The sequence below is a fragment of the Gymnoscopelus microlampas genome, assembly GCF_963454915.1.
Source record: "Gymnoscopelus microlampas genome assembly, chromosome: 7".
Lineage (NCBI taxonomy): Eukaryota > Metazoa > Chordata > Actinopteri > Myctophiformes > Myctophidae > Gymnoscopelus > Gymnoscopelus microlampas.
Window position 1 is genome coordinate 54,068,741 of NC_139944.1, and position 24,066 is coordinate 54,092,806.

General features: G+C 43.7%; 2 protein-coding genes and 1 pseudogene across 3 annotated transcripts in view; 2 read left to right on the forward strand and 1 right to left on the reverse strand.

Moving 5' to 3' along the window:
• Positions 1 to 742: 742 nt before the first annotated feature.
• On the reverse strand, positions 743 to 3,346 carry LOC311048651 (transmembrane and coiled-coil domain-containing protein 4-like; the record flags this gene model as incomplete). Its single annotated transcript, XM_084061914.1, has 2 exons — positions 743 to 954; positions 1,375 to 3,346. 2 exons carry the CDS (start codon positions 3,344 to 3,346, stop codon positions 743 to 745), a joined length of 2,184 nt encoding a protein of 727 aa, XP_083918040.1.
• Positions 3,347 to 4,912: 1,566 nt separating this feature from the next.
• On the forward strand, positions 4,913 to 10,352 carry LOC311048652 (tripartite motif-containing protein 16-like; the record flags this gene model as incomplete). The annotated part of the gene is made up of 7 exons (XM_084061915.1): positions 4,913 to 5,134; positions 6,143 to 6,517; positions 7,020 to 7,115; positions 7,608 to 7,841; positions 8,448 to 8,607; positions 9,566 to 9,625; positions 9,727 to 10,352. The coding sequence occupies 7 exons, from the start codon at positions 4,913 to 4,915 to the stop codon at positions 10,350 to 10,352; spliced, it is 1,773 nt and encodes a 590-aa protein (XP_083918041.1).
• A 4,960-nt stretch (positions 10,353 to 15,312) lies between these two features.
• LOC311048653 overlaps positions 15,313 to 24,066 on the forward strand; it is a 115,613-nt pseudogene continuing 106,859 nt past the window's right edge. Inside the window, exons 1-6 of the transcript in view lie at positions 15,313 to 15,398; positions 18,872 to 18,936; positions 19,783 to 19,851; positions 22,074 to 22,142; positions 22,740 to 22,808; positions 23,406 to 23,477. The product of the transcript in view is annotated as an uncharacterized misc_RNA (transcript). The remainder of the gene's footprint in view (positions 15,399 to 18,871; positions 18,937 to 19,782; positions 19,852 to 22,073; positions 22,143 to 22,739; positions 22,809 to 23,405; positions 23,478 to 24,066) is intronic.

The window sequence follows — 24,066 nt, forward strand, 5'->3', positions numbered from 1 at the left end:
CTTTATTTTGCATGTCTGTTATGTTTCCAAAAAATCCCAGTAAATGTGCAATAAAGTACAACGTTTAAAGTTTATACACATATTTAGCTATATAATAAGTTAATAATGAAAGAGAAATGAAATCCAGACACTGCTACTACCTGCCTCCTCATACCCCACAAACATGGAGTCATATGGCGTCAGGGCTGTCAAGGTTCAGAAGACGGAGAAGGCAAATCACCATCATAGGGGCGGCCATAGCTGAGTGGTTAGTGAGCCCGCCAAGGGAGCCCCAGGTTCGATGCCCCAGGTTCGATTCCAGGCCATCCCAGCATAATTATGTGTCGATGAAATGAAATTTGTCCCTGAGCAAGACTCTTATAACCCCTAATTGCTCACAGGTTCTCATTGGAAACAAGACCGCAAGGACTTTCATGAACGACCTGTTAAAAGGAATTATCCTTATTATCCATAACCATGTCCTGTGACATCACTGTGTCCTATGACATCAACGTGTCCCATGACATCACCATGTCCTCTGACATCATCGCCAAGCTTCGCAGCGTACCTCCCTGTGAGTTCACATCCTGTCCACGGGCTTGATGCCCAGGATGTGGAAGCCTTTGGCCATGACAGCTGCTGTAGCTTCACACAGCAACATCCTGGACACGTTGACCTTCACCACCTCACCTGTCTGCCTGTCCTTCTCCACGCAGCAGCAGGTGGCGTAGAACGTGAAGGTGGTTGCCAGGTCGTACAGTTATTAACACAACATGTGGAGCAGCAGGTCGTCCAGGATCTTGTGCAGGATCTCAGGGAAGCGCTGGATGCATTTGCCCAGCTTCCACTCCTTGTCGTGGTCCAACACCATCTCTGTGGTCCTCGCCGCCTCCCTCAGGTTGGCCTCATTCAGGACCTGATACGTGTGAACGCATACAGCAGGTACGCCGCTGTCTTTCCTCGGTCTTCCAGCATCTTATCAAAGGAGAACCCGTAGTCGTTCACCCTGTTCTGTGACAGGCCTGCGTATTTGATGCAATCAAACGCCACGGAGCGCTGAGCTTTGCACAGCTCGCCGCTCGGTCAGCAGCTCATCATGTCCTTTCTCTTTCAGTTTGTCCACGGACCTTCCATTTTTTAAATTATTTTTTTATTGTGAAAATAGCTGACCTACAAGCTCACAATGTGTCACGTCACGACACGTTGTAGGTCATATGTCAGCAATTTCCGGCATTTTCTTTATATTGCCATACCTCCCTTTTCAAGGCTGATTCTGGTTATTATTGGAACGTAAACAAAAACAACAATCACAGAACCTCAGGGTTCTGGAAGGTTCTGGGTTTTATCCTTCGGAGTTGAAAAGAGAGAGCCATGAGCTGGTGGCCTCTTCTGCACCATCAGATGCTTCCTTTTCAGCTGAATCGTCTGCATCATTCAGGGAGGCCAGCAGATCACAAATATCAGGGATATCCCATCCGTTGCTCACTCCCTCTGCTGCCTCCATCACCTCTCTGTGTTCTCTGTCGCCTTGTGTGCCAGTCTCACCGGTTCCTACTTGTGTGCCAGTCTCACAGGTTCCTACTGAGCTACATGCAACGGAGGATTTCTTCTCAGGGACTTGCTCCTCGAGGCAGTCATCATCGGGGATGTGGGCTTTTCCCTCTGCTATCGTCACTGTCTGAGGAACAAGACCCTCTGTTATCGTTACTGTCTGAGGAAGACCACCGGAGGCCGAAGAAGAAGCTCCCGGGACTCCTCCTCTGGTGGGCACACCCACCGCCACCAAGATGGCGTCCATGTGACGCATGTAGTCCAAGTGTCCTTTCACCACGGAGGAGAGATCCACGTTGACGACGCGCTGGTCCTCTACGTTGACCGGCTGTAGCCCGGCGACGGACAGCCGCGCGGCCGAGCCTCGGTACAAGAACCCCAGGAGCCAGTCTCCGCCGCAGTAGCCGTTCACTATCTTGCCCGCCACCACCTTGGACATCCTCTCCCACGCCTTCTTGGAGCCTTCGACAGGAGCCCCCAACAGAACCACATCCTCCACTATACCTACGCTGCCTTGCTCGTTGGCGAGCTCCTGCAGGCAGAAGTAGATGACCCTGGCTCCCAGACTGAAGCCAATGAGACTGACGGGACGCTTCCCCTGATGCCTGCTTCTGAGGACGTGGGCCAGGTGTTTGCCCACCTCCGCCGAGCGGCTGAGACAGACGGACCAGGGGTTGTCGATGACGCCGGCCACCGCCAGCATCGACGCCGGCCACGCCAACGCCGTCACGACGCCCGCCAGGACGGTGTACTTCAGGGCCTCCTGGGCCACCATGCTGACCAGGCCGTCCAGCAGGGAGGTCATGGCCGACGCCAGGTCTCTGAGGAAGCGGGACTCCCACACCAGGCAGTACTGCTCACCAGAACCATCTCCCAGGCTGCACCACGGGGCCTGGAACGAGTTGTATCTGCTGCTGCTGCTGCTGCCACCGTTGCTGCTGCTGCTGCAGAGCCAGCCAGTCACCGCTATGGTGAGGTGAAGGTGCTTCCCAGAACTCAGGGGCAGGAACTCAAACTCCTCGATCGCTCCCACGCGGTTATTCATCTTGTAACCGGTCAATCCGGCCCCCGCCGCTCCGAACAGGGAAGCCATGACGGCGATGCCGGCGGCCGAGCCCAGAGCGGCGGCCCCTCCCGCCCCCAGCACCGCGGCCGCTCCGGCCGCCACCAGAGGCGCCGCCAGTCCGCCCGTCACTCCGATCACGGTTCCGCCCCCCACGGCGGCGAGGCCGACGAGGAGGTAACGTCGGAACCTTCGTCCTCTCTCCCTTTTCAGCCTCCGAGATGACTCCTCTTGGCTCTCCTCGACCGCCTCCCTGAACCTCTCTCCCAGGGTGTCCTCGAACTCCTCCAGTCGCTGTGGAGACACTTGCAGCAGACAGCAGACGCGTCGGATCAGAACCCTGGCTCTGGCGTCGTACTGACCGTCCCTGACAGAGAAAGACACCAGGTCCTGTACGATTGGCGTCGCCCCGGTACCCAGCAGCAGCGGTTCGGTCTGGAGGATGGAGTGGAAGGTATCGGAACCCTCAGAGCCCAGGCCCGACAGGAAGGCCCTCATGGCGGGCATGACCGACCCGTCCAGGCCCAGCCAGCTCACCACCAGGTCCTCCAGGTACCGTTCCCGAAACGCTCCGTTTTCAGGCCCGCCAAACAGGCGTCCCAAGGAAACGGCACACAGTGCAGCGTAGGCAAAGCGCCCCGGTTCCGACAGCTGTCTGCCAATCATCTGGCTGCCGGGCTGCGATGCCGACCCTCCTCCTCCTGGGTCCTTTGGAGTGAAGTGTCTTTCTGTGTTTGTCTCTTTTTCATCCATGTCGTCGGTGGTTTGTCACTTCTTCTGCACAGTGTTGTTTTCAACTTCGTCATGGCCTGAAGTCTCCTGCATCCGCTAAGGAACAGAGCTGTGCTCAAGGCTGTAAACTAAACGTTTACTGATGCCTCAGTTGTTGTATTTCGATGTTGTAAGCGGTGCCGCTTGCCAAAAAACAACCGATCTGCTTGTATAAACTTCATGGCCACGTCACGTGTGACGTCACGCGTGTTATCACACAATACATAGAACTTCTGTGTCTATCTTTACTGCTGTGCTGTGGGCTGTGATAGATGTCTCCCCCCGGGGCCCAAACGAACAGGAATACATTGTTTCATTGCTGTCGGGCGGAAACCTCTTATCTCCATGTTTTAATAACGCCCTACTTGATCATACTACAGCGTCACACAAAAGTATCAAAAGTAGCAGATCTACAAGCTCAAAAGGAGGCGGGAAGCAACACGTTTTGAGCCTGTCGATCTGCTATTTTTGAATTTGAATCCTGGAAAGTATCAGTTTTGAACATGAGGTTTCCACCTGACAGAGACGATATTTAATCACGTATATCCTATTTCAGAAATAGTAAAAATAGGCAACTTACAAGCTCACATTGCATCACTAGGCGATGAATTGTGAGTTTGCAGATCAGCTTTTTTCACTCCTTTTGAAATGAAAATTATGGAAATGTTTACATTTTTTTGGGGTAAAATTCTTAAACTTTTGGGCCGCTACGCAACCCTCACACCTACATCGCACCACAGATGATCCATCCGATATGCCCATATATGGGCGTATAAGAGGCACCCATGGGGACACATGCGCAAATCGGTGTTGGTCATCATCATCAGCAGATTTTTTTGGATGAATCAAAAACAACACATCTAACTATCTGTGCTCCTTTTGTGCTCATATATGGAAATCTCTGTATCTATCTGTTTACCTGTGTCCCTTCCCATGGAGATCTCTGCTGTCAGTCCCTTTTATTATTTTAATATTACAAATGTGTCAATTATTTTCTAGATGTATTTTTTACAAGCTCACAACGCGTCAACACGTTGTGAATTGTAGATCTGCTATTTTCAAATGCTTTAATGGCCCGTAATGCTTATTGCGTAGTTGCTTATTGTCTGCGCCAGAGGTGGAGAGTATGTTTTCGTCTCCGATGCTTTGATTGGCTAGCGAGACGCATGATGACATAAAAACCTATAAATAGCAAATTTGCTTCAAAAAATCATTTATATTTTTTGAAGCTAAGCTAACATTGGTCAAGTGACACGTGACAATATGTAATATAAATAGGTAAGACAGGATTAATCAGGAACAGTACTGGCGGAGGCCTGTGCTCCGAGGAGCACATTTTCTTGTTTTGGGCTTGTTTTCATAGACCTGTTTGCTTATTTCTCTCACACAATCTGGCAACACTGCAGAGTCATTCAATCTCTGCAGAGTCATCTCTGGCTTTATTCACAGTGAGAGACTGGAGGTGATCAGTCAGTCAGTCTGTACTGTAGCCTCGATCTCCAGGCTTTTATTTTCCTTCACGTTTTGCTCAGTCAGTCAGCCAGTGAAATGTCTGTAGTTGTGGACCAGGATCAGTTAGGTTGTTGTTCTATCTGTGTGGACGTGCTGAAGGAGCCTGTGACTCTGCCCTGCGGACACAGTTACTGCTGCAGCTGCATTGAAGGAGCCTGGAACCAGGAGGCTGAGGAGAAGACCCTGTCCAGCTGTCCTCAGTGTAGAGAGACCTTCTGTCCACGTCCTGCTCTGAGGAGGAACCACATGCTGGCTCAGGTGATGATGATGATGATGATAGAGAGCTGAATAATAGCCAGTGTTGGGGAAGATACTTTGAAAGCGTAGCTTGTAAAGCTACAAAGTAGTTCAACATGGCAGTAGCTTGATCAAGCTACATTTTAAAAGTCACAACAGCAGAAATATGTCTCTCAACTGAGTTTATTTCCAAAAGGTTGACATTTTAAAGTAAACAGTAGTAGTAAAGAGACTAGAGACTTTCATTTAGGTGTCAAAATTAAAAAGAAAACGGGTCTCTTCCATGCATGTTGTGTAATGATGGCCACACCTATACACATTAACTAAACAATGTTACATTCTCTCTGAAAGATTCCGGGGGGGGGGTGTTACTTTTCTTTTTATATGTAAACCTTTTTATAATAATCAACGTTGTCTGAACAATTGGGCCTTTTCTTTTTTAGATGCAACACAGTCTCTCAAAGTGCTTCAGATAGGCGGTTCCGTTTGGCACTGAAAGCATCCTTGCGTCCAACGTCATGAATTTGCTCATTTGTGGCCAGGGCTGGGCCAGTACATGGTGACGCAGTTATAATTAGTTCTTGTGTGTTTATCTCACTGCTTCTTTACAGCAAGACCCACCCACCCTGTGAAGCATTAAAGTGATAGGCCTACCAGGGCAAGCCAATCAGAGGCAGTGTTGGCATGTCATGTGCTGACATGCGGGTATATATATATAATATTCCAGCAACAAGTGCGTACCTTTAGGACTTCCAATAAGCAAGGTAAACACATACATAGAATGCAGAGAGACAGTGTAGTGCCTCAGTAAGCATGCATCACAGGTAAACCAAAAACCTATCCACAAGTGTCCTAGAGCATTGTGGGCATCACTTCCTGTCGATTTGATATGCTGATACCTGATCAAATCGACCGGAAGTGATGCCTACAACGCCCTAGGAAACTTGTGGATCCGATAGGGTCATACTTCCTGTTGGGTTTGTGGTCATCAGTGAGTGAGCTTCTCACTCCTTCACTGTTTACTTTCAGTTTTTGGAGAAACTGAAGAATCCAGATGTTCATCAGTCTTCTGTCTCTGCCGCTCCGCTCTACGCCGGCCCTGCGGACGTAGCCTGTGACCTCTGCCCCGGAAGCAGACGCCTCAAAGCCCTGATGTCCTGTCTGTGGTGCCAGGTGTCATACTGTGACACTCACCTCCAGCTTCACCATGGTGTCACAGCGTGGAAGAAGCACAAGCTGGTCCCGGCCACGGCCCGCCTGCACCACAAGATGTGCTCCAGTCATGACAAGCCGATGGAGGTGTTCTGTCGCACGGACCAGCAGTGTATCTGCTACCTGTGTGCCATGGATGAACACAAGGGCCATGACACCGTGTCAGCGGCCGCAGAGAGGAGCCACAGACAGGTACTGTGATAGCCTACCTACACATATACCTTTTGGTATCGGTATCAACAAGCAACGTCAATTTTCAATGGAGACATTTCACTTTTCTACTGAAAAGTGTATTAGTGTAATAGCATTCATAATGTTTTAGAATAGCATTATTGGAATTTCTTGACACAAATAAACATACCATTTGAGTTGGAGCTGTTGTTTCCCTGTTTGTCTCTCATTGATGTTTATGTTGTCTGTTGATGTTGAGGAAAAAGTTGATTAGCTAATGTTTGAAAAAACATAATTTTAACATATTTTAATTATTTTCATGCATGGGAAGAAGGCAGACTTTCTGGTTAGATGAAGAAGAATCACACATAAAAGAGAGACTAGCAGAGCTGCCCCTAATGATGTGACACATGTCCCTGAAAGCTCTCAGTGTATAAATGAATGTATTGTTGTTTCAACTGTTTCTTCACATTGTGTGTGAATCCAAACCAAACAACGTTCCAAACGTTGCTTTTTCTTGCAGAAACAGTTGGGGACGAGTCAGCAAAACCTCCAGCAGAAGATCCAGGAGAGAAAGAAGGAAGCGAAAGAGCTGAGACAGGTCATGGAGACCCTGAAGGTCAGTTCCCATCAGGATAGTTAGTAGTTCCTGATATTCTGTTACTTACTGTGACTACAGCAGTAGTTCCTGATATTCTGTTACTTACTGTGACTACAGCAGTACTGTAGTTCCTGATATTCTCTTACTTACTGTGACTACAGCAGTAGTTCCTGATATTCTGTTACTTACTGTGACTACAGCAGTAGTTCTGATATTATGTCACTTACTGTGACTACATCAGTAGTTCCTGATATTCTGTTACTTACTGTGACTACAGCAGTGGTTCATGATATTCTAGAGTACAGTACTGTGACAAATATCACCCTTGAAAAGAAAGGTTTGAGAACCACTGCTATTGTAATTATATAACAGACACAAAGTCACTGTGTGTGTGTGTGTGTGTGTGTGTGTGTGTGTGTGTGTGTGTGTGTGTGTGTGTGTGTGTGTGTGTGTGTGTGTGTGTGTGTGTGTGTGTGTGTGTGTGTGTGTGTGTGTGTGTGTGTGTGTCAGAGCTCTGCAGAAGCAGCTGTGGAGGCCAGTGAGCAGATGTTCTCAGAGATGAAGGTGTGCGTGGAGAGGAGACACAGCCAGGTTAAAGACATGATCAGACATCAGGAGAAGACAGCTGTGTCCCAGGTTGAGGACGTCCTGACACAGCTGGAGGAGGACATCGCACAGCTGGAGAGGACACACGCTGAGCTGGACGAGCTGTCCAACACTGATGACATCGTCCATTTCATTCAGGTTCTGTCCAACACTGATGACATCATGCATTTCAGGTTTAGGTTTAACCACTTTAAACCTGAATATATTGGCTATTTGAAAAGAGCCGATCTACAAGCTCACAACGTGTCGGCATTCAACGCGTTGTGAGATTTTACATCTGCTATATTTGATATTTCTTGAACAATGTGGAATATTTTTGAAACATTTTAATAACCAGGGTCCCTGGCACAACATATTTTCTGATGGGGGTCTGTGGCCAAATACATTTTAATTTAAGGGCCCTTGATATCAGTGGCGTCAGTTCAGCAAAAGCTAAGGTATGGCAGCATGCACGCGATTTTTGTGCGGTTCTGGGCGGGTTGGGTTCGTTTATTTCCAGTCTCTGGTTACTTTATTTCGGTTTTAGGGTTAGGATTCGGGTTAGGTTAGGGTTATGTTATTTAATTCTTATTTTTGCCTGATTTTCCCGATTTATTATCAAAAAAGTACTTCTTTTTTTTTTCTTCCCTGGAGCCAGGGTATGGCAGCTGCAATAGCCTGCCATACCCAATTGACGCCCCTGCTTGATATGAAAAGGTTTGAGAAGCACTGATATAATTAATAATAATAATTTGTTCTCTCCAGAGCGTCCAGTGTGGGTCCAGCTCCAGTGGACCTCCAGTCTTACCCAGTGATGTTCTGTCCACTCTGAGCTCCTTCACTCAGCTGAGAGAAGATGTGTCTGCTCTGAGAGACACACTGGACCACGTCCTCACCACACCCTGGACACACACATCACACACAGGTTACACACACACGCACACACACACACACACACACACACACACACACCTCCCGCGCTCCCCTGCGTCTGGGCCCCCATCAAAAGAAAATGACGTTTCGGTGGTCTTGGGGCGGGGGGGTGATTTACGATTCTGTCCCTATCGACATAACTCGGACGGTGCTGAGCCGGCTGAAGGTGACTTCACAACGCTCGGCACGGCGACTCGCTCGCCTAAGCTCGCTCGGCGGTGTCTCGTGGCTCAAGTCACCTTCAGGCGGCGCGCCTCAGTCTGTGAAAACGAGTGAACCTTCTTCAATCTTATTGGTATTCCATTCATACTGTGACAGATACACTGATTAAGCAAAATCTGTGGTTTTCAACCAGTGGTCCGGGGACCCGGCGAAATGAGTTAACATAGTGTCAGAATCACTTTAACCACTTTCAATCTGCTATTTTAGAAAAATCTTGAAAATGTGTGCATATCTTTAAATATATTTATTTTTTAAAGAGAACATTTTTAACTCAAATCTTTGCCTCTGGGGGTCCCCATTTTCAGATGGGGGTCTGCGGCCAAATGTATATCAATTTAAGGGTCCTAGGCATGAAAAAGGTTGAAAACCACTGACCTAAATGACTCTTGGGTAGAGGGTTGGGTTGTGTAGTTACCTTGTCATGATGTTACTCCAAGTATTGATGAGATATGTTCAGTAGTTGCTCTGTTGATTAGAAATGTATGTTCCAAAATAATAGTATAGTATTACATAATAGTAGACATACATTGCACAGTGAAACAGCTCTCCAAGTCTCTCTTTTAGCACATAAATTAACACTAAGTGGATCATATATCTATGATATCTATGTCTGTCCATCTATATCTTTCCCATTGCCCCCTCTGGTGCCTCCCACATTGAAAAGGTGCTTTAGAGGTCATTGTTCAGTGTGATGTCTTCTTCATCTGACTTATTTCTTGTGTCTCCAGAGTCTCCAGCTGATGTTTCACACCCAGCAGAGCCTCAGACCAGAGAGGAACTCTTACAATGTGAGTCCATGTTCAGGCTGAGTATTATCTGACAAACTCTCATGAACAGGTTGATGGAGAGTTTAATTCATGATATTTTGTCATACTGTATGTTGTCACAGATTCCTGTCCACTGTCATTGGATGCGAACACAATACAAGACAAGCTCTCCCTGTCAGAGGAGAACAGGAAGGTGTCCAGATGCCCCACACAGCACCCTGATCATCCAAAGAGATTTTTATTTTACCGTCAGGTGTTGTGTAGAGAGAGTCTGACTGAACGTTGTTACTGGGAAGTAGACTGGAATGAGAAAGAATGGCTTTATATAGCCGTCTGTTATGAAGACATCAACAGACAGGAGCGTTTTCAGTCAGGCTTTGGATTCAATACAAAGTCCTGGTGTTTAAGATGCATAGGTGACGACTGCTGGTTCACACACAACAGCATTGATACTAAAGTGACAAAGCCTGCTAGTTCCGAAACAGTTGTTGGAAATGACATCACTGCGTTCACGTATACTGCCACCAGGGTGGGGGTGTACCTGGACCACAAGGCAGGTACTCTGTCCTTCTACAGTGTTTGTGACAACACAATGAGCCTCCTCCATACAGTTCACACCACCTTCACACAACCTCTCTATGCAGGGATAGGGCTTCATGGTCCCGATGATTATGCAACAATTTGGAGTCTACCTTATGATGGTTCTAGGGATGTAATTCATGAAGCAGAGGTGTGTAAGATATGGTAGACATGTTTAAAGCCACCTGATCCTCATGTTCAGTTGAAAACCTTGCCAATGTTCCAGGGAAAGAGAAGCTCATAGCATATAGGCACTACTTATACATTGGTAGATGTTAGTTTTGCTTGTTTGTTTGTTTGTTTATTTCCACATATAAAACTATAAAATAAAGAAAAGATACCAAATAGTCAAATATTACGTAAAAGAGACAAACGTGAAAATATCCGATCTACAAGCTCATTATTATTACATATTACGTTGTGAGCTTGTAGATGGGCTATTTTCACAACGTTTGCCTCTTTGTTCCGTAATATTTGACAATTTGGCCAATTTAGTATTAAAAGGGTCTTAAAAGTCATTAAATTGTAACTTTATAAATATGCAGATACCCTGTATACACTTATACTGTATGTTGGTTTGTAGTGAGAAAACATTGTTGCACATTAAGCTGATCATCTGGGGGACCGCCCAAAATAATGTGGGGACCCCTCTGGGGGTCCTGACCCCCAGTTTGGGAACCACTGCTGTAAACTATTTTTCAATGCTGTGGGATGATAGGAATCACACCTTTAGAAGAGTGTTTCTGTCTGTAGGCTTGCTATAAAGGTTGGTAATGATGAGAGTGTTATTTTCATCTATCTTGATAATATCCATAAAGTTGATTTCCTCCTTCCTGCCCATTAAAGCTTTATAACCACTAATACTCCTCTGTACCAGTAGAGGGCGACGCCGTGCCACACAACCACAGCATGCAGCTGTGTGCATTGATGACTGACCGAGGACTTGATGTAACCAATAGATATATCACATTATAATAAATAAGGGACACCTAGAAAAAGTCTCACTGTATAATTCAATAAGTCAATTTATCCGTTGCCCCAAGTTACCGGGGACACTTGACTCGAGTGGGAATCGAACCCACTCAAGTCAGGTCAAGTCATGTTATTGGACAGACGCTCTACCAGTTGAGCTATGCTGTTGGCTGAGAGTTACAGGTTTCCTGGTGGTTTTAACTTGTTTTTCTAGAAGTTAGTCTGCAAAGGGAAGCATCACTAAGGATATCAGTCAATTTATCCGTTGCCCCAAGTTACCGGGGACACATGACTCGGAATGGGAATCGAACCCACTCAAGTCAAGTCAAGTCATGTTATTGGACAGACGCTCTACCAGTTGAGCTAAGCTGTTGGCTGAGAGTTACAGGTTTCCTGGTGGTTTTAACTTGTTTTTCTAGAAGTTAGTCTGCAAAGGAAAGCATCACAGTAAAGACACCAGTGGGATTTGAACTCATGGCCTCTGGATCATGTATACTGCGTCTCAACCCATTGAGCTAACAGATGGCTGACAAGTACAGCCTTCCTGGTGCTTTGACTTGAACAACAAACAAGACAAATAACTTTAAAAAAATGTGTTACAGCATAAATATATTTGTCAGTCAGAAGAGGTTGTTTACGCACAGATTGATTTATGTTATGCTTACTTAGATGAGTGATTCACCACATGTACGTGTACTGGAGCAAGCAGATCAAGGTCATAAATCATGACAGGTGCCTTCGCATTAAGCCATTGTGACACTGTATGCATTAATCACTCATCATGTAGGCCTACATATCTTTTTTTGTCACCTTAATTGAATCCACAACAACTAGCTACGTACCTTGCCAAACCAATGGTTTAGGTGGTAGAACTTGATTTGATCTCCTTCTGTCCTCAACACTGTGATTTGAAAAGCCAGCAATCTCTATAATAGTCATATGATGTATAATACGGACCCACTCACCTTTGCAGCTAAGTGGCCCTTTTGCGATGGAAGCACTGTCTGTACTGATTAGACTCTATTATTATTATACAAAATAATTAGGATTCTTTTTGTTGGGGTGGTTAAGTGGCTCAGTAGTTAATGCAGACATACTATCGTTTTAAAATGTGCAGCACATTGGAATAGACCCTATGACACATTAAGAGTCCATTAGTATACATTTAGGGCTAGGCCAATGTGTTTTTGGTAAAAGGATTATTTTGCCGTGGCAAAAATGAAATATTAATGAAAATGTCCATCACAAGCTGCCATGGTGATGACCTCTGTATAGAATGAATACAGGACCACAATGGAAACACGTCCTTAGGGCTTTTTATGTTACCCTTTTAGCATTATTGTATAATTGTACCTATTACTACTACTGTACTATTTTGCAAACTGTTAATAAAGTATTCAATCAATGAAAAACCTCTGTATTGGGAAATTAACTGATATAGTTAATTCATGAAGATAATACAACTTTTTTTTATATTACAATAATCATGTGTGATTGTCACAAAATCCCAAGTCACAACTGAACTTGTCTCAAGGCACAAACCAGTGTGTCTCAGCACACTGTTTGACCTAGAAGAAAAGTAAAATAGTATCACCTGACCTAATACACCTGACCTGAACTAACATGTTTTCACTGCCAACAGTTTGGCTTGTATTCCTCCCAAGAAATCCCCCGATGAAGATGTAAGTCACAACAGTAGCAGCAGCAGCCTTTGAAATACATAATTATTTTGCATCGAGGCTGTTTGTCTATTTTACATTTCCTCCCTTTTTTGAGTGGTGCCGAAGGCAACCCCTCCTATACATGACTTTGTCCGTGTGTCTGTATGTGTGTGTGTGTGTGTGTGTGTGTGTGTGTGTGTGTGTGTGTGTGTGTGTGTGTGTGTGTGTGTGTGTGTGTGTGTGTGTGTGTGTGTGTGTGTGTGTGTGTGTGTGTGTGTGTGTGTGTGTGTGTGTGTGTGTGTCTCTGTCTGTCTGTCTGTCTGTCTGTCTGTCTGTCTGTCTGTCTGTCTGTCTGTCTGTCCGTCCATCCACAAACATTGATGACAACATCAATACGGGGGTCAATACGGGGCTCATCAAAGGCACCACTCACTTCACACAGGGTGTGATTTGTAGCGGCGCTAGCCGATCCTGCTCTATACCTGACTTTGTCTGTGTGCGTACGTCAACGTTCTGATTGGTCAGGTGCGTCAACAAAGTCATTGGTCAAGCTTCACGTGACACATTGCTATAAACACATTATAAACACATATCGATGACAAAATGTATCAAAGGCGCCGCTACCTTCACACAGGGTGTGATTTTTTCAATCAGCAGACGTTTTTCAGTCCATGTATATTATAACTTATTGCAGTGACACCTGAACATTGAGGACCATATAATACCATATGTAAGCTGTACTTTCAGCGTTTTAAAGTTTTATTATTTCAAAATCAGACACACGCACGCGCACACACACACACACACACACACACACACACACACACACACACACACACACACACACACACACACACACACACACACACACACACACACACACACACACACACACACACACACACACACACACACACACACACTCACACACTTATAAATAGTCAAGACAAAAGAACAGAAGCAGTTGAAGTGTTTCACTCAAGCATTGAGGTATGGATGATTATCTGTGCAGTAATGAATGCAATCCACTAGAGGGCACTATCACACAGGAGAAACAACACACACAGTATGCAGAGCAGATATGAGCTCTGAACACAACAGTAAATAGAAAGCAGGCTTTCTACAGGTTGGCCTTCTGTGGAAAACCACCAAGGTTACTACCAAGATAATCTATAGATCTGATATCCTTTAAAACTACCAAGGTTACTACCAAGATAATCTATAGATCTGATATCCTTTAAAACCACCAAGGTTACTACCAAGATAATCAATAGATCTGATATCCTTTAAAACCACCAAGGTTACTACCAAGATAATCTATAGATCTTATATCCTTTAAAACCACCAAGGTTACTACCAAGATAATCAATAGATCTGATATCCTTTAAAACCACCAAGGTTACTACCAAGATAATCAATAGATCTGATATCCTTTAAAACCACCAAGGTTATTACCAAGATAATCAATAGATCTAATATCCTTTAAAACCACCAAGGTTACTACCAAGATAATCAATAGGCCTGATATCCTTTACACATTGTATACTTCAGGGGTCTTCAACGTTTTCAGGCCAAGGACCCCCTAGCTGAGAGAGAGATGAAGCAGGGACCCCCTACTCTATATTGTATAAAATTGTGTTTCAGATTCAACTTTTTTGTTTACTTGGTCTGCTCTTTTTTCCCTCTACACCAAACACCTCTTTGCCAAAAATAGCAGATCTACAAGCTCACAACGCCTCGCGAAGTTCTCTTCAGAAAAGGGATTCTAGGGTTCAGGTGGTTAAGGGGAAAAAAATCATATCACACAAAGATTGTGCGGAGCCCTGTCGTAACTCTGAGGACCCCCTAGGGGCCCCGGACCCCCTGTTGAAGACCCCTTTACCATATGTTCAGGTTATTTGGAGAACTGATCCAGGGACATGATTGATTGATTGATTGATTGAATACCTTATTAACAGTTTGCAAAAAAAAGGTTCAGTGATACAGATTTATACAAAAGGAAGTAAGTTAAATGAAAATATTATAGGCCTAGGCCTAGTCCTATTGATTGATTGATTGAATACTTTGTTAACAGTTTGCGGGAAAAAAGCACAATGAAAGTACAGTTCAATATCAATATCAATACATGGTCAGCTAAAAGGATTTAAAACCCAAGAAAGCCATTGGCTTGTTTCCATTGGGGTCCTTTGTACTCAATTCATAGTGACATTTATAATGACAGACAGATATACATTACTATGCAAAACATCATTCAAAAAAAACAGTTTGATTTTTTTTTTGTGGCATAGGCATAGCAGGCATTTTGTGGCATAGCTATAACATGTGAAACAATGTTGTGAGAATATGTGAATGTACAGAACTTGTCCCGTGAGAGAGGTTAAAACGTTTTATTTTAATGGATTAACAATAAAAATAAAATAAAAAACAATAAAACAATCTGTGATCTGCTTGTTGAGTCTGCTCTGTAATCGGTTGGTCAGGCCTGCGGAGGAAGGAAGGGGGAGGAGCTCAGCCGTGCGTGACGGACTGTACGCTGTACGTGGTGCTGAAGAACTTCATTGAAATACATCTCAACTTTTCAGGTACAAAATGAGTGTTTATGCTCTTAAACGGTTGAATACGTCCTTATGATCGTCTTGTCTGTGTTTTGATGAACATTCGGACAGAATGTTGAGTGGTTTAGAAGTGTCGCGTTGGCCGCAAACAACTTAGATGCTATGAATGCTAACGTAGCATTTATAGCGTCTAAGCAGTGTTGCCATGTCTGCTTATTATAAGCGACTTGTTTTTCTGTAAAGTCACGTGTAAATATAGTTTTATCTTTATTTTTTTTGGGCTTGTTTCTAAAGCCAGGGGTTTTCAACGTTTTCAGGCCAAGGACCCCCTAGCTGAGAGATGGATGAAGCAGGGACCCCCTACTCTATATGTATAAAATTGTGTTTCAGATTAAAGTTTTTTTTTTTACTTCGTCTGCTATTTTTTCCCTCTACACCTATAGCCTCTTTGCCAAAAATAGCAGATCTACAAGCTCTCAACGCCTCGCGCTGCGAGGCGTTGAGAGCTTGTAGATCTGCTATTTTCGGCTAATGTTCCCTTCAGAAAATGAATTGTAGGGTTCAAGTGGTTAATGTAAAAAAAACGAAATCCTATCACACAAAGATTTGGTGGACCCCCTATAGTAGCTCTGAGGACCCCCAGGGGTCCCGGACCCCTGTTGAAGACCCCTGTATCTAAAGTGTAGTTGTTTATTTGGGTTTGTTTCCTAATGTTGTTTAAACCAGTGGTTCAAACATTTTCATGTCTGACCAGTGGTGGAAAAATTATTCAAATGTTTTACTTAAGTAAAAGTATAATACTGCAATGTAGGAGCTCTCTGTTTCAAGTACAAGTCTGGTGTTCAAAATGTACTTGAGTAAAAGTACTAAAGTATTGGCATCAAAATGCATTTAAAGTACCAAATGTAAAAGTACTAAAATGTTTGAAAATAGCAACAAGCGTTGTGAGCTTGTAGATCTGCTGTTTTCAAATAGCCTAGGTTATACCGAGGCAATAGGGCTAAAGTGGTTAATGTATGTTTTGTAATATATAAATAACTAAAGTTTTCGAATAATTGTAGTAGAGTAAAAGTGCAATATTTGCCTCTGAGATGTAGTGGAGTAGAAGTAAAAGCACTGAAAATACTCAAGTACAGTACTTGAGTAAATTTACTTAGTTACTTTCCACCACTGAGTATAGTATACTAGAGTTAGTATACTAAGTCTAGAGGGTTTAAAGGGATAGTTCACCCCCAAAATGACTTTCTTTTCCTATGGATTAGTCACCCCATGGAGACTTAAATTCATGGATATTTTTAGCGGCGCTAGCCGTTCTATACCTTTAGGTATAGAGCGGATATTAGCCCTCTATACCTGGCTTTTGCGTCAACGTTCTGATTGGTCAGGCTCGCCAAGGTTCTGATTGGTCAGGTCCGTCAACGTTCTGATTGGTCAGGTCCGTCAACGTTCTGATTGGTCACTATTCATGACATCACTATGTTACTATTCATGACATCATTAGATGTCTATATAAACAATGACTAAATAAACAATGAGTAATATCTAGAAATATTTAATAATTTCATTTTATTATTCATTTGGCTAAAGTCTCCTTCTAGGTAGGTAAGTTAGATCCTCAACGGGTCAGACCCGTCAACAAAGTGATTGGTCAAGCTTCACGTGACACATGGCTATAAACACATTATAAACACATATCGATGACAAAATGTATCAAAGGCGCCGCTACCTTCACACAGGGTGTGATTTTTTAGTTTTTGTCTCATTCCTAAGACAATAATTTCATGACCGGCAGTGGTTCCGGTAGGAGACACCTTTGTGTCTCCTACCGGAACCATAGCCCCTTTCGGGACCCTGTTTACCTTTTTTGTATTTGGGAAGGCGGTATCCAGGGTCCCTTGTCGCTCAAAGCACTCTCTCTCGTAGTCGCGGGTACCACTGTCTCGTCTCGGGCTAATAGCTCGTCGCTTATAAGTTGCAGAGATTTCTCAAAGGTACCAAAAAGAGCAATACTAACGCGCGGTTAATCTGCATTAATGCGCTCGGATCGGCGATGCCGTTTAACATTTTTAATCATTTAGTAAACCTTAAGCTCCTCTTTCACACTCTGCTCCACTTCCCATGTCCCGCCTCCCCGCGTTGTGATTCCCATGCAAGCATGTAGGAGCTTGCCAATCAGAGGCAGTACCGTAGGACCATAGAGGTATGCGTAGGACGTGCAGCTTGTCAGTTAGCTATTAGCCCGAGACGAGACAGTGGTACCCGCGACTACGAGAGAGAGTGCTTTGAGCGACAAGGGACCCTGGATACCGCCTTCCCAAATACAAAAAAGGTAAACAGGGTCCCGAAAGGGGCTACCGGAACCACTGCCTACCGGTCCGCTGTTCATCAAATTATTGGCTTAAGAATGCGACAAAAACATGAAACATCAATATCCATGAATTCAAGTCTCCATGGGGTGTCATTTTGGGGATGAACTATCCAGTGGTTAACAGCCTGTATGAGTTAGTTTACTAAGTTTAGAAGGTTTTAAAAAAAATGTTGGGTCATTTTATCATCTACATCTACTGCTTTTGTGAACACTCAGACAGTTTTTAAGTTGCTGGATTCATTATTTAGATATTTGATATTAATTTGATCAGACACGTCCCCTTCCTATACAAACCCATTGTAACTTTTTTAACCATGATAGATTCATCAAGAACACCCGCTCTTGGTTCTGGTGACTCATACTGCCCTCCTAATACGTGAGGGGGCCGTCTTTTTTCGATTGCTTTTCTCTTTTATAATTATATAAATCTTTTAATTTTCCAAATATATATTTTTTTAATAAATGAAAAAACACTGCTCCCTCACGTATTAGGAGGGCAGGATGAGTCACCAGAACCAAGAACGGGTGTTCTTGATGAATCTATCATGGTTAAAATGGAGTTTGAAGTTGAGTTTGACGTTACAATGGGTTTGTGTAGGAAGGAGGCGTGTCTGATAAAATAAATATCAAATATCTAAATACTGAATCAAGCAACTTAAAAACTGTCTGAGTAGACGATGAAATGAGCCAAAAAAGTGAAATATCCCTTTAACCCATTAACGCATCTGTGTCACTTTAGATTTCTTTGGCTATTCAAAAATAGCAGATCTACAAGCTCATGGCGTGGCACCGAGTTTGGATTTTTTTTTATTTAGATAGGATTTAGAAAACATTTTTAACAATTGCCTCAGGTCTTAATGGGTTAAGTGGTTAAAAACCTGTATTATATAATATTATATAGCACTATATAGTATAGTATATTTATGTATCATCATCTTGCTACCTAATTGAAGCCCGGTCCAGCCAGCCTGTAGGTATGCACACATTACTAACTCAGAGCCAAGCAGTCGTCCAATTCTCTCCTAACTTGCTACAAAAATGTCTCATGGCTCTGCCTAGGCAACCATCTACTTTTCCACCTTCACAGGTGTCTCCACTTCTAATAATCACCAAATGTTTGCCAATTTATCAGGGTTACTATGCCTCGGAGAAAACGGACTTTACTGTGTGAGCCACGGAATCGACTACGCATGGAAGGTAAATGTGTTATTGTTTATTTTGATCATGTGCTTATTTTCAATAGTGTGTGTGTGTGTGTGTGTGTGTGTGTGTGTGTGTGTGTGTGTGTGTGTGTGTGTGTGTGTGTGTGTGTGTGTGTGTGTGTGTGTGTGTGTGTGTGTGTGTGTGTGTGTGTGTGTGTGTGTGTGTGTGGAGAGTCATGCTCTGCTCTTCTCAGCCAAATATGATTACCATTTGTCATTCAATAATATGTAGCCATGTGTATTACTGAGCACAGCATTTGTACTAATAGTTTGCTACTTTAATTCTGCGTGACTCCGAGTCCTGTCCTGCTCCCACTGTTTGTTTATGGAAAATGACGGTCCCGCCCCCATCACACGGTGTGTGTGTGTGCTGTGTGCTGTGTGCTGTACTGCCGACTTTTTCCCTCTGCAGACCCACACAAGCACACATCAAGCAGGCGGACGCACACACTCCACGATTGCAATAATAACCTCCTAAATACATACTCCCATTCATTCATAACACACAACATCCATTCATTCATAACACACAACATATTGCACATTTATTTTTGTGTCTTCACTTGCACGCTGTCTCGGTCTGTGCCTTCGCACGTGTGACGCGTCTAACTGCCACCTATGTAAAGAATGCGCACACACGGCCACGCACACACTGCCACGCACACACGCGCATGGCCGATTAGTCATATTGAACATATTGAAGTGTAGCCCAATTCATTAATTACTGGCTGTGTGTGTGTCTCCGGGTACAAACGCAAACATATTCTGCCTGCGTCCACATTTTCTTCATGTATAAACATGTGATAATAATAACACCTATACATGTCATCTCATTTCTCAGAGGAACGCCGCGAGCGCAATCGCCTCCACTCTGCTAAGACACGCTCATTGGAGTCGTCCAAGGCCAGAGGTAATTACTAATTACCGATTACACTCATACATTACATTTGTTGCATTCACACAACAACAAATATGTCATTTATTGGACACAACATTATATACTACTTTCTGGGGCGGTATGGATTTTAATTTTCCACGGTAATTAATCCCCGTTTACTGCCGGTACGGCGGTATTTACCGCATCCCATCCCATGCAGTTTATTGTCTGAAGTAAGCCGAACAAAAAGAAGTTTTACTCTTGAGTAAAACTTATTTTTGTTCGGCTTACTTCAGACAATGCAGCAGCATAGGTCATAATAACAATAATAATAATAATGACGACGGTGGCTTTATAAAACCGACCGCGGTTCTTTAACACATTGTGTGCCCAAAAAACGAACCGTTTTTGACCCATTATTTTTTTATACGTGGGGCGCTCTAACGAAACTTTGGGATCATCCAAGGAGTCTCTAAGAAGGAGAGGCCGGCTGTGGATCCATGTCAAAAATCCTTCCGGTCGGCCGCTCCAATGTTAACTCCTTAACTAAAAGCTTAATATCTCCATTTCTTTTTAACGTGGTGGAAGTGAGCCGTTTTCGATCCGCCGTCTCGCATGCACGCTTTGTTTACATGCACTTCCGCGTCGGGGCTTCTACAGCACGAAATGTATCGACGTAAGTGGATGGAAGAATAGCAGGCACTGAACGTACAATATTTTAATAAACCTCTGGCACCTGATGTGTTAAAAACGGCTGCATTTTTTTTATATCCCACCAAAAATATATTTTTGGGAGTGGAAGTTATACGAGCGCATATTGTGTGATATGAAATCAAAAGTCTTTCAAATCCAACCTGGAAGATGTTTTCTCTCATCTCTCGTCGTTAACCAGTCCGTGTGGCCGCGGCATCGTTCCAAATGTTTATATTCCATGACCATGACGTTAGTGGAATCTGTCAAAGATTATTGGAAAGCCTTATCTCAGATAAAAACTATTACGATTAAGGAATATAGGGAACCTATCTCCGTTTGTAGAAAATAAAGCCGTCGTATTTTTTGTGTCAGTGCCGTGAATGCCGTCAATCGATGCTCGAAATAGCAGATCTACAAGATCGGTGAGCTTGTAGATCTGCTCTTTTTGACATGTGATGCTATTGTACGACAGGGTATATATATGAGAATGACACTGGTGACTCTAACCCAAGCTATTTCAAAACATTCAATTAATTCAACATAGAACGAACAAACCTGTTACATGAACACTGTCTGTACACTCTAGGCACATAAACAATAATGTCAGGATTAGAACGCATGCAGCTTGTAAGTAAATTAAGTTTAACAATGGACTGTCCCTGCTCTGACTCCTGTCGGCCCCTGGGGTGCCTCCCCCCTCTTATAAGGGGTTGTAAATCTCATATTTCTACAGCAAAAGTGCAACACTCTGGGACTCAGAAAAATAACTGATTTACAAACTAACAACGCGTCGACTCACGATGCGATCTGAGCTTGGTAGATCTGCTCTTAAAGAGCCGACCGCCCCACGACACGACCCTGGCCGATACCACACCAGCAGGCTAGAATAGGTCTATGTCATGCATGAGGATATGTTCATGAATAATCACACTCACACTATTATTATGGTAAACTTTTCATTTCATGTCACACAATATGAACTCGTATAATTCAATTCAATTTTATTAAAGTGTCAAATCACAACAAGTTGTCTCAAGACACTTTACATGTAGAGCAGAGACCCGACAGTCCCACCCTGAGCAAGACATTTTGCGACAGTGGCAACGAAAAACTCCCCCTTAACTGGAAGAAATGTCACGCAGACCCCTAGGCTCTAGGGTAGGGGCCTTCTGCCTCGACCGTGTCGGGGGGAGAGACAGAGAGAGAGATACAAGTATTAGCAAAAACAATAGTAGCAAATATAATAGTGTAAGACAGCATATGATAATATAATATAGTACAACAATAATGTGTATGCAGTATATAATGGTACAATATAAGAATGTTAAGATAGTATACAGTATAGTGTAAGGTAGTAGAAATCCACGGTCGTCCATCGTGTGTGTGTGTGTGTGTGGATAAGATACAAAATAAAAAACACAACCCCCTCCTGTGTGTGTGTGTGTGTGTGTGTGTGTGTGTGTGTGTGTGTGTGTGTGTGTGTGTGTACACAAATGTATGTATGAAGTAACATTGCATAAACATGTGATAATAACACCTATACATGTCATCTCTTTTCTCAGATGAACGCCGCGAGCGCAATCGCCTCCGCTCTGCCCTCACACGCTCATTGGAGACGTCCGAGGCCAGAGGTAATTCCTGATTACATACTCATACATTTTCATTTGTTGCATTCACAATCACAGTCACACTAAACAATGATAATTGTTAATCATGGTAAACTTTTCATTTCATATCACACAATATGCCCTCGTATAACTTACACTCCCAAAAATATATTTTCACGGTAATGAACCCGACGCCGCGGTATGCATTACTGCAGGGGTCTTCAACCTTTTCAGGCCAAGGACCCCCTAGCTGAGAGAGATGAAGCAGGGACCCCCTCTATATTGTACAAAATTATGTTTCAGATTAAACTTTTTTTGTTTACTTGGTCTGCTCTTTTTTCCCTCAATACCTATACGTCTTTGCCAAAAATAGCCGATCTACAAGTTATGAGCTTGTAGATCGGCTATTTTTGTCTCAAGTTCTCCTCAGAAAAGGGATGTTAGGGTTCAAGTGGTTAAGGTAAAAAAAAAAATCATATCACACAAATATTTGGCGGACCCCCTGTAGTAACTCTCCGGACCCCCTGTTGAAGACCCCTGCATTACTGCACCGCTGTATTGTGGATACGGCATCCAGCCCTACTATTATCAACATTATATACAACCGTCTTCATTTCTCAGCTCAGCGCCTTCAGAGAGAACGCCACAGATCCAACTACACCCAGTCATCGGAGACGGAGCAGGCCACGGGTAACTCATCATGTTTTATACTTTTGGCTATTCAAAAATAGCAGATATACAAGCTCATAGCGCGGCACCGAGTGCCGCGCTACGAGCTTGTAGATCTGCTATTTTTGAAAAATCGTGAAAATGTGTGCAAATCTTTGAATATATATATTTTTAAAGCGAACATTTTTAACTCAAATCGTTGCTCCTGGGGGGTCCCTGGAACAAAATATTTTGATGGGGGTCCGCGGCCAAATACACATAATTTTGGGGGTCCTTGACATGAAAAAGATTGAGCACCACTGATATAGAAACATACGTTTTTCAGAAAACTATTGGGTTTTTCTTTTTATATCACGGGTGTGACGCATGCAGCCGTGATCATCTCACACACGCACCCGCCCGTAGCAGAGTTATATATGTGTTTTTTGTACTGGGAAAGAAGGCTTGAATGAGCTGAAATTGTGAGCTTGTAGTTTCACGTTGTGCGTGTGTGTGTGTGTGTGTGTGTGTGTGTGTGTTGGAGAGAGAGAGAGAGAGAGAGAGAGAGGGGTGTCTTCCACATTTTCTATATCATCACTTGGAGTCAAAAACACGTATCCTACTGCCTTGCCTTCTCAGCTAAGAGCCGTGATGACCATTGCCAGACAGTGAACCATGATACTCAGTCATTGGAGCCACCCAACGCCACAGGTAAATACTCACATTTTCCCATTCACCCTCTTCTATACTCTCGCCACCACACTGACGTTGTCATCAACACATGAACACAAGAATATGCACAATGATCACATTATGCAAACCTTTGACAAATCCCACCATCATTCATGCACCATCACTCCATCATTCATGCATGCTGTCCTATCTCACTTTGCAAAACAACGGACTAGAAGACACTTTACCATAACTGACAAAATGCTCTTATTTTGAAGAGTGTGGCACTGTTTTACCCTGCGCTGACCTGCGGTGTCAGAAAGAATTTATTTTAACGCAAGTGAATGGGTTTTTTGACAAACTTTAGACTAGATTTTCTTACCGTAATAAAAATTGTCATAAATTCTATATGCTTCCAGTCGCTAGTTTGAAGTCTCCTTTCAATCATCAGGATATGCGTTCTGCTAAATTATGGTCCCATTTATTCTAAAATTGACGATAAAGTAGGCTATGCTCCAGGAGGGGCGGGATGATTTGATTGACAACCTACACAACCAATAGCATTCATTCCCCGCCCCGCTCTTGATTGACAAGCTACCCAACCAATAGCATTCTTTGGGGGTTGTTT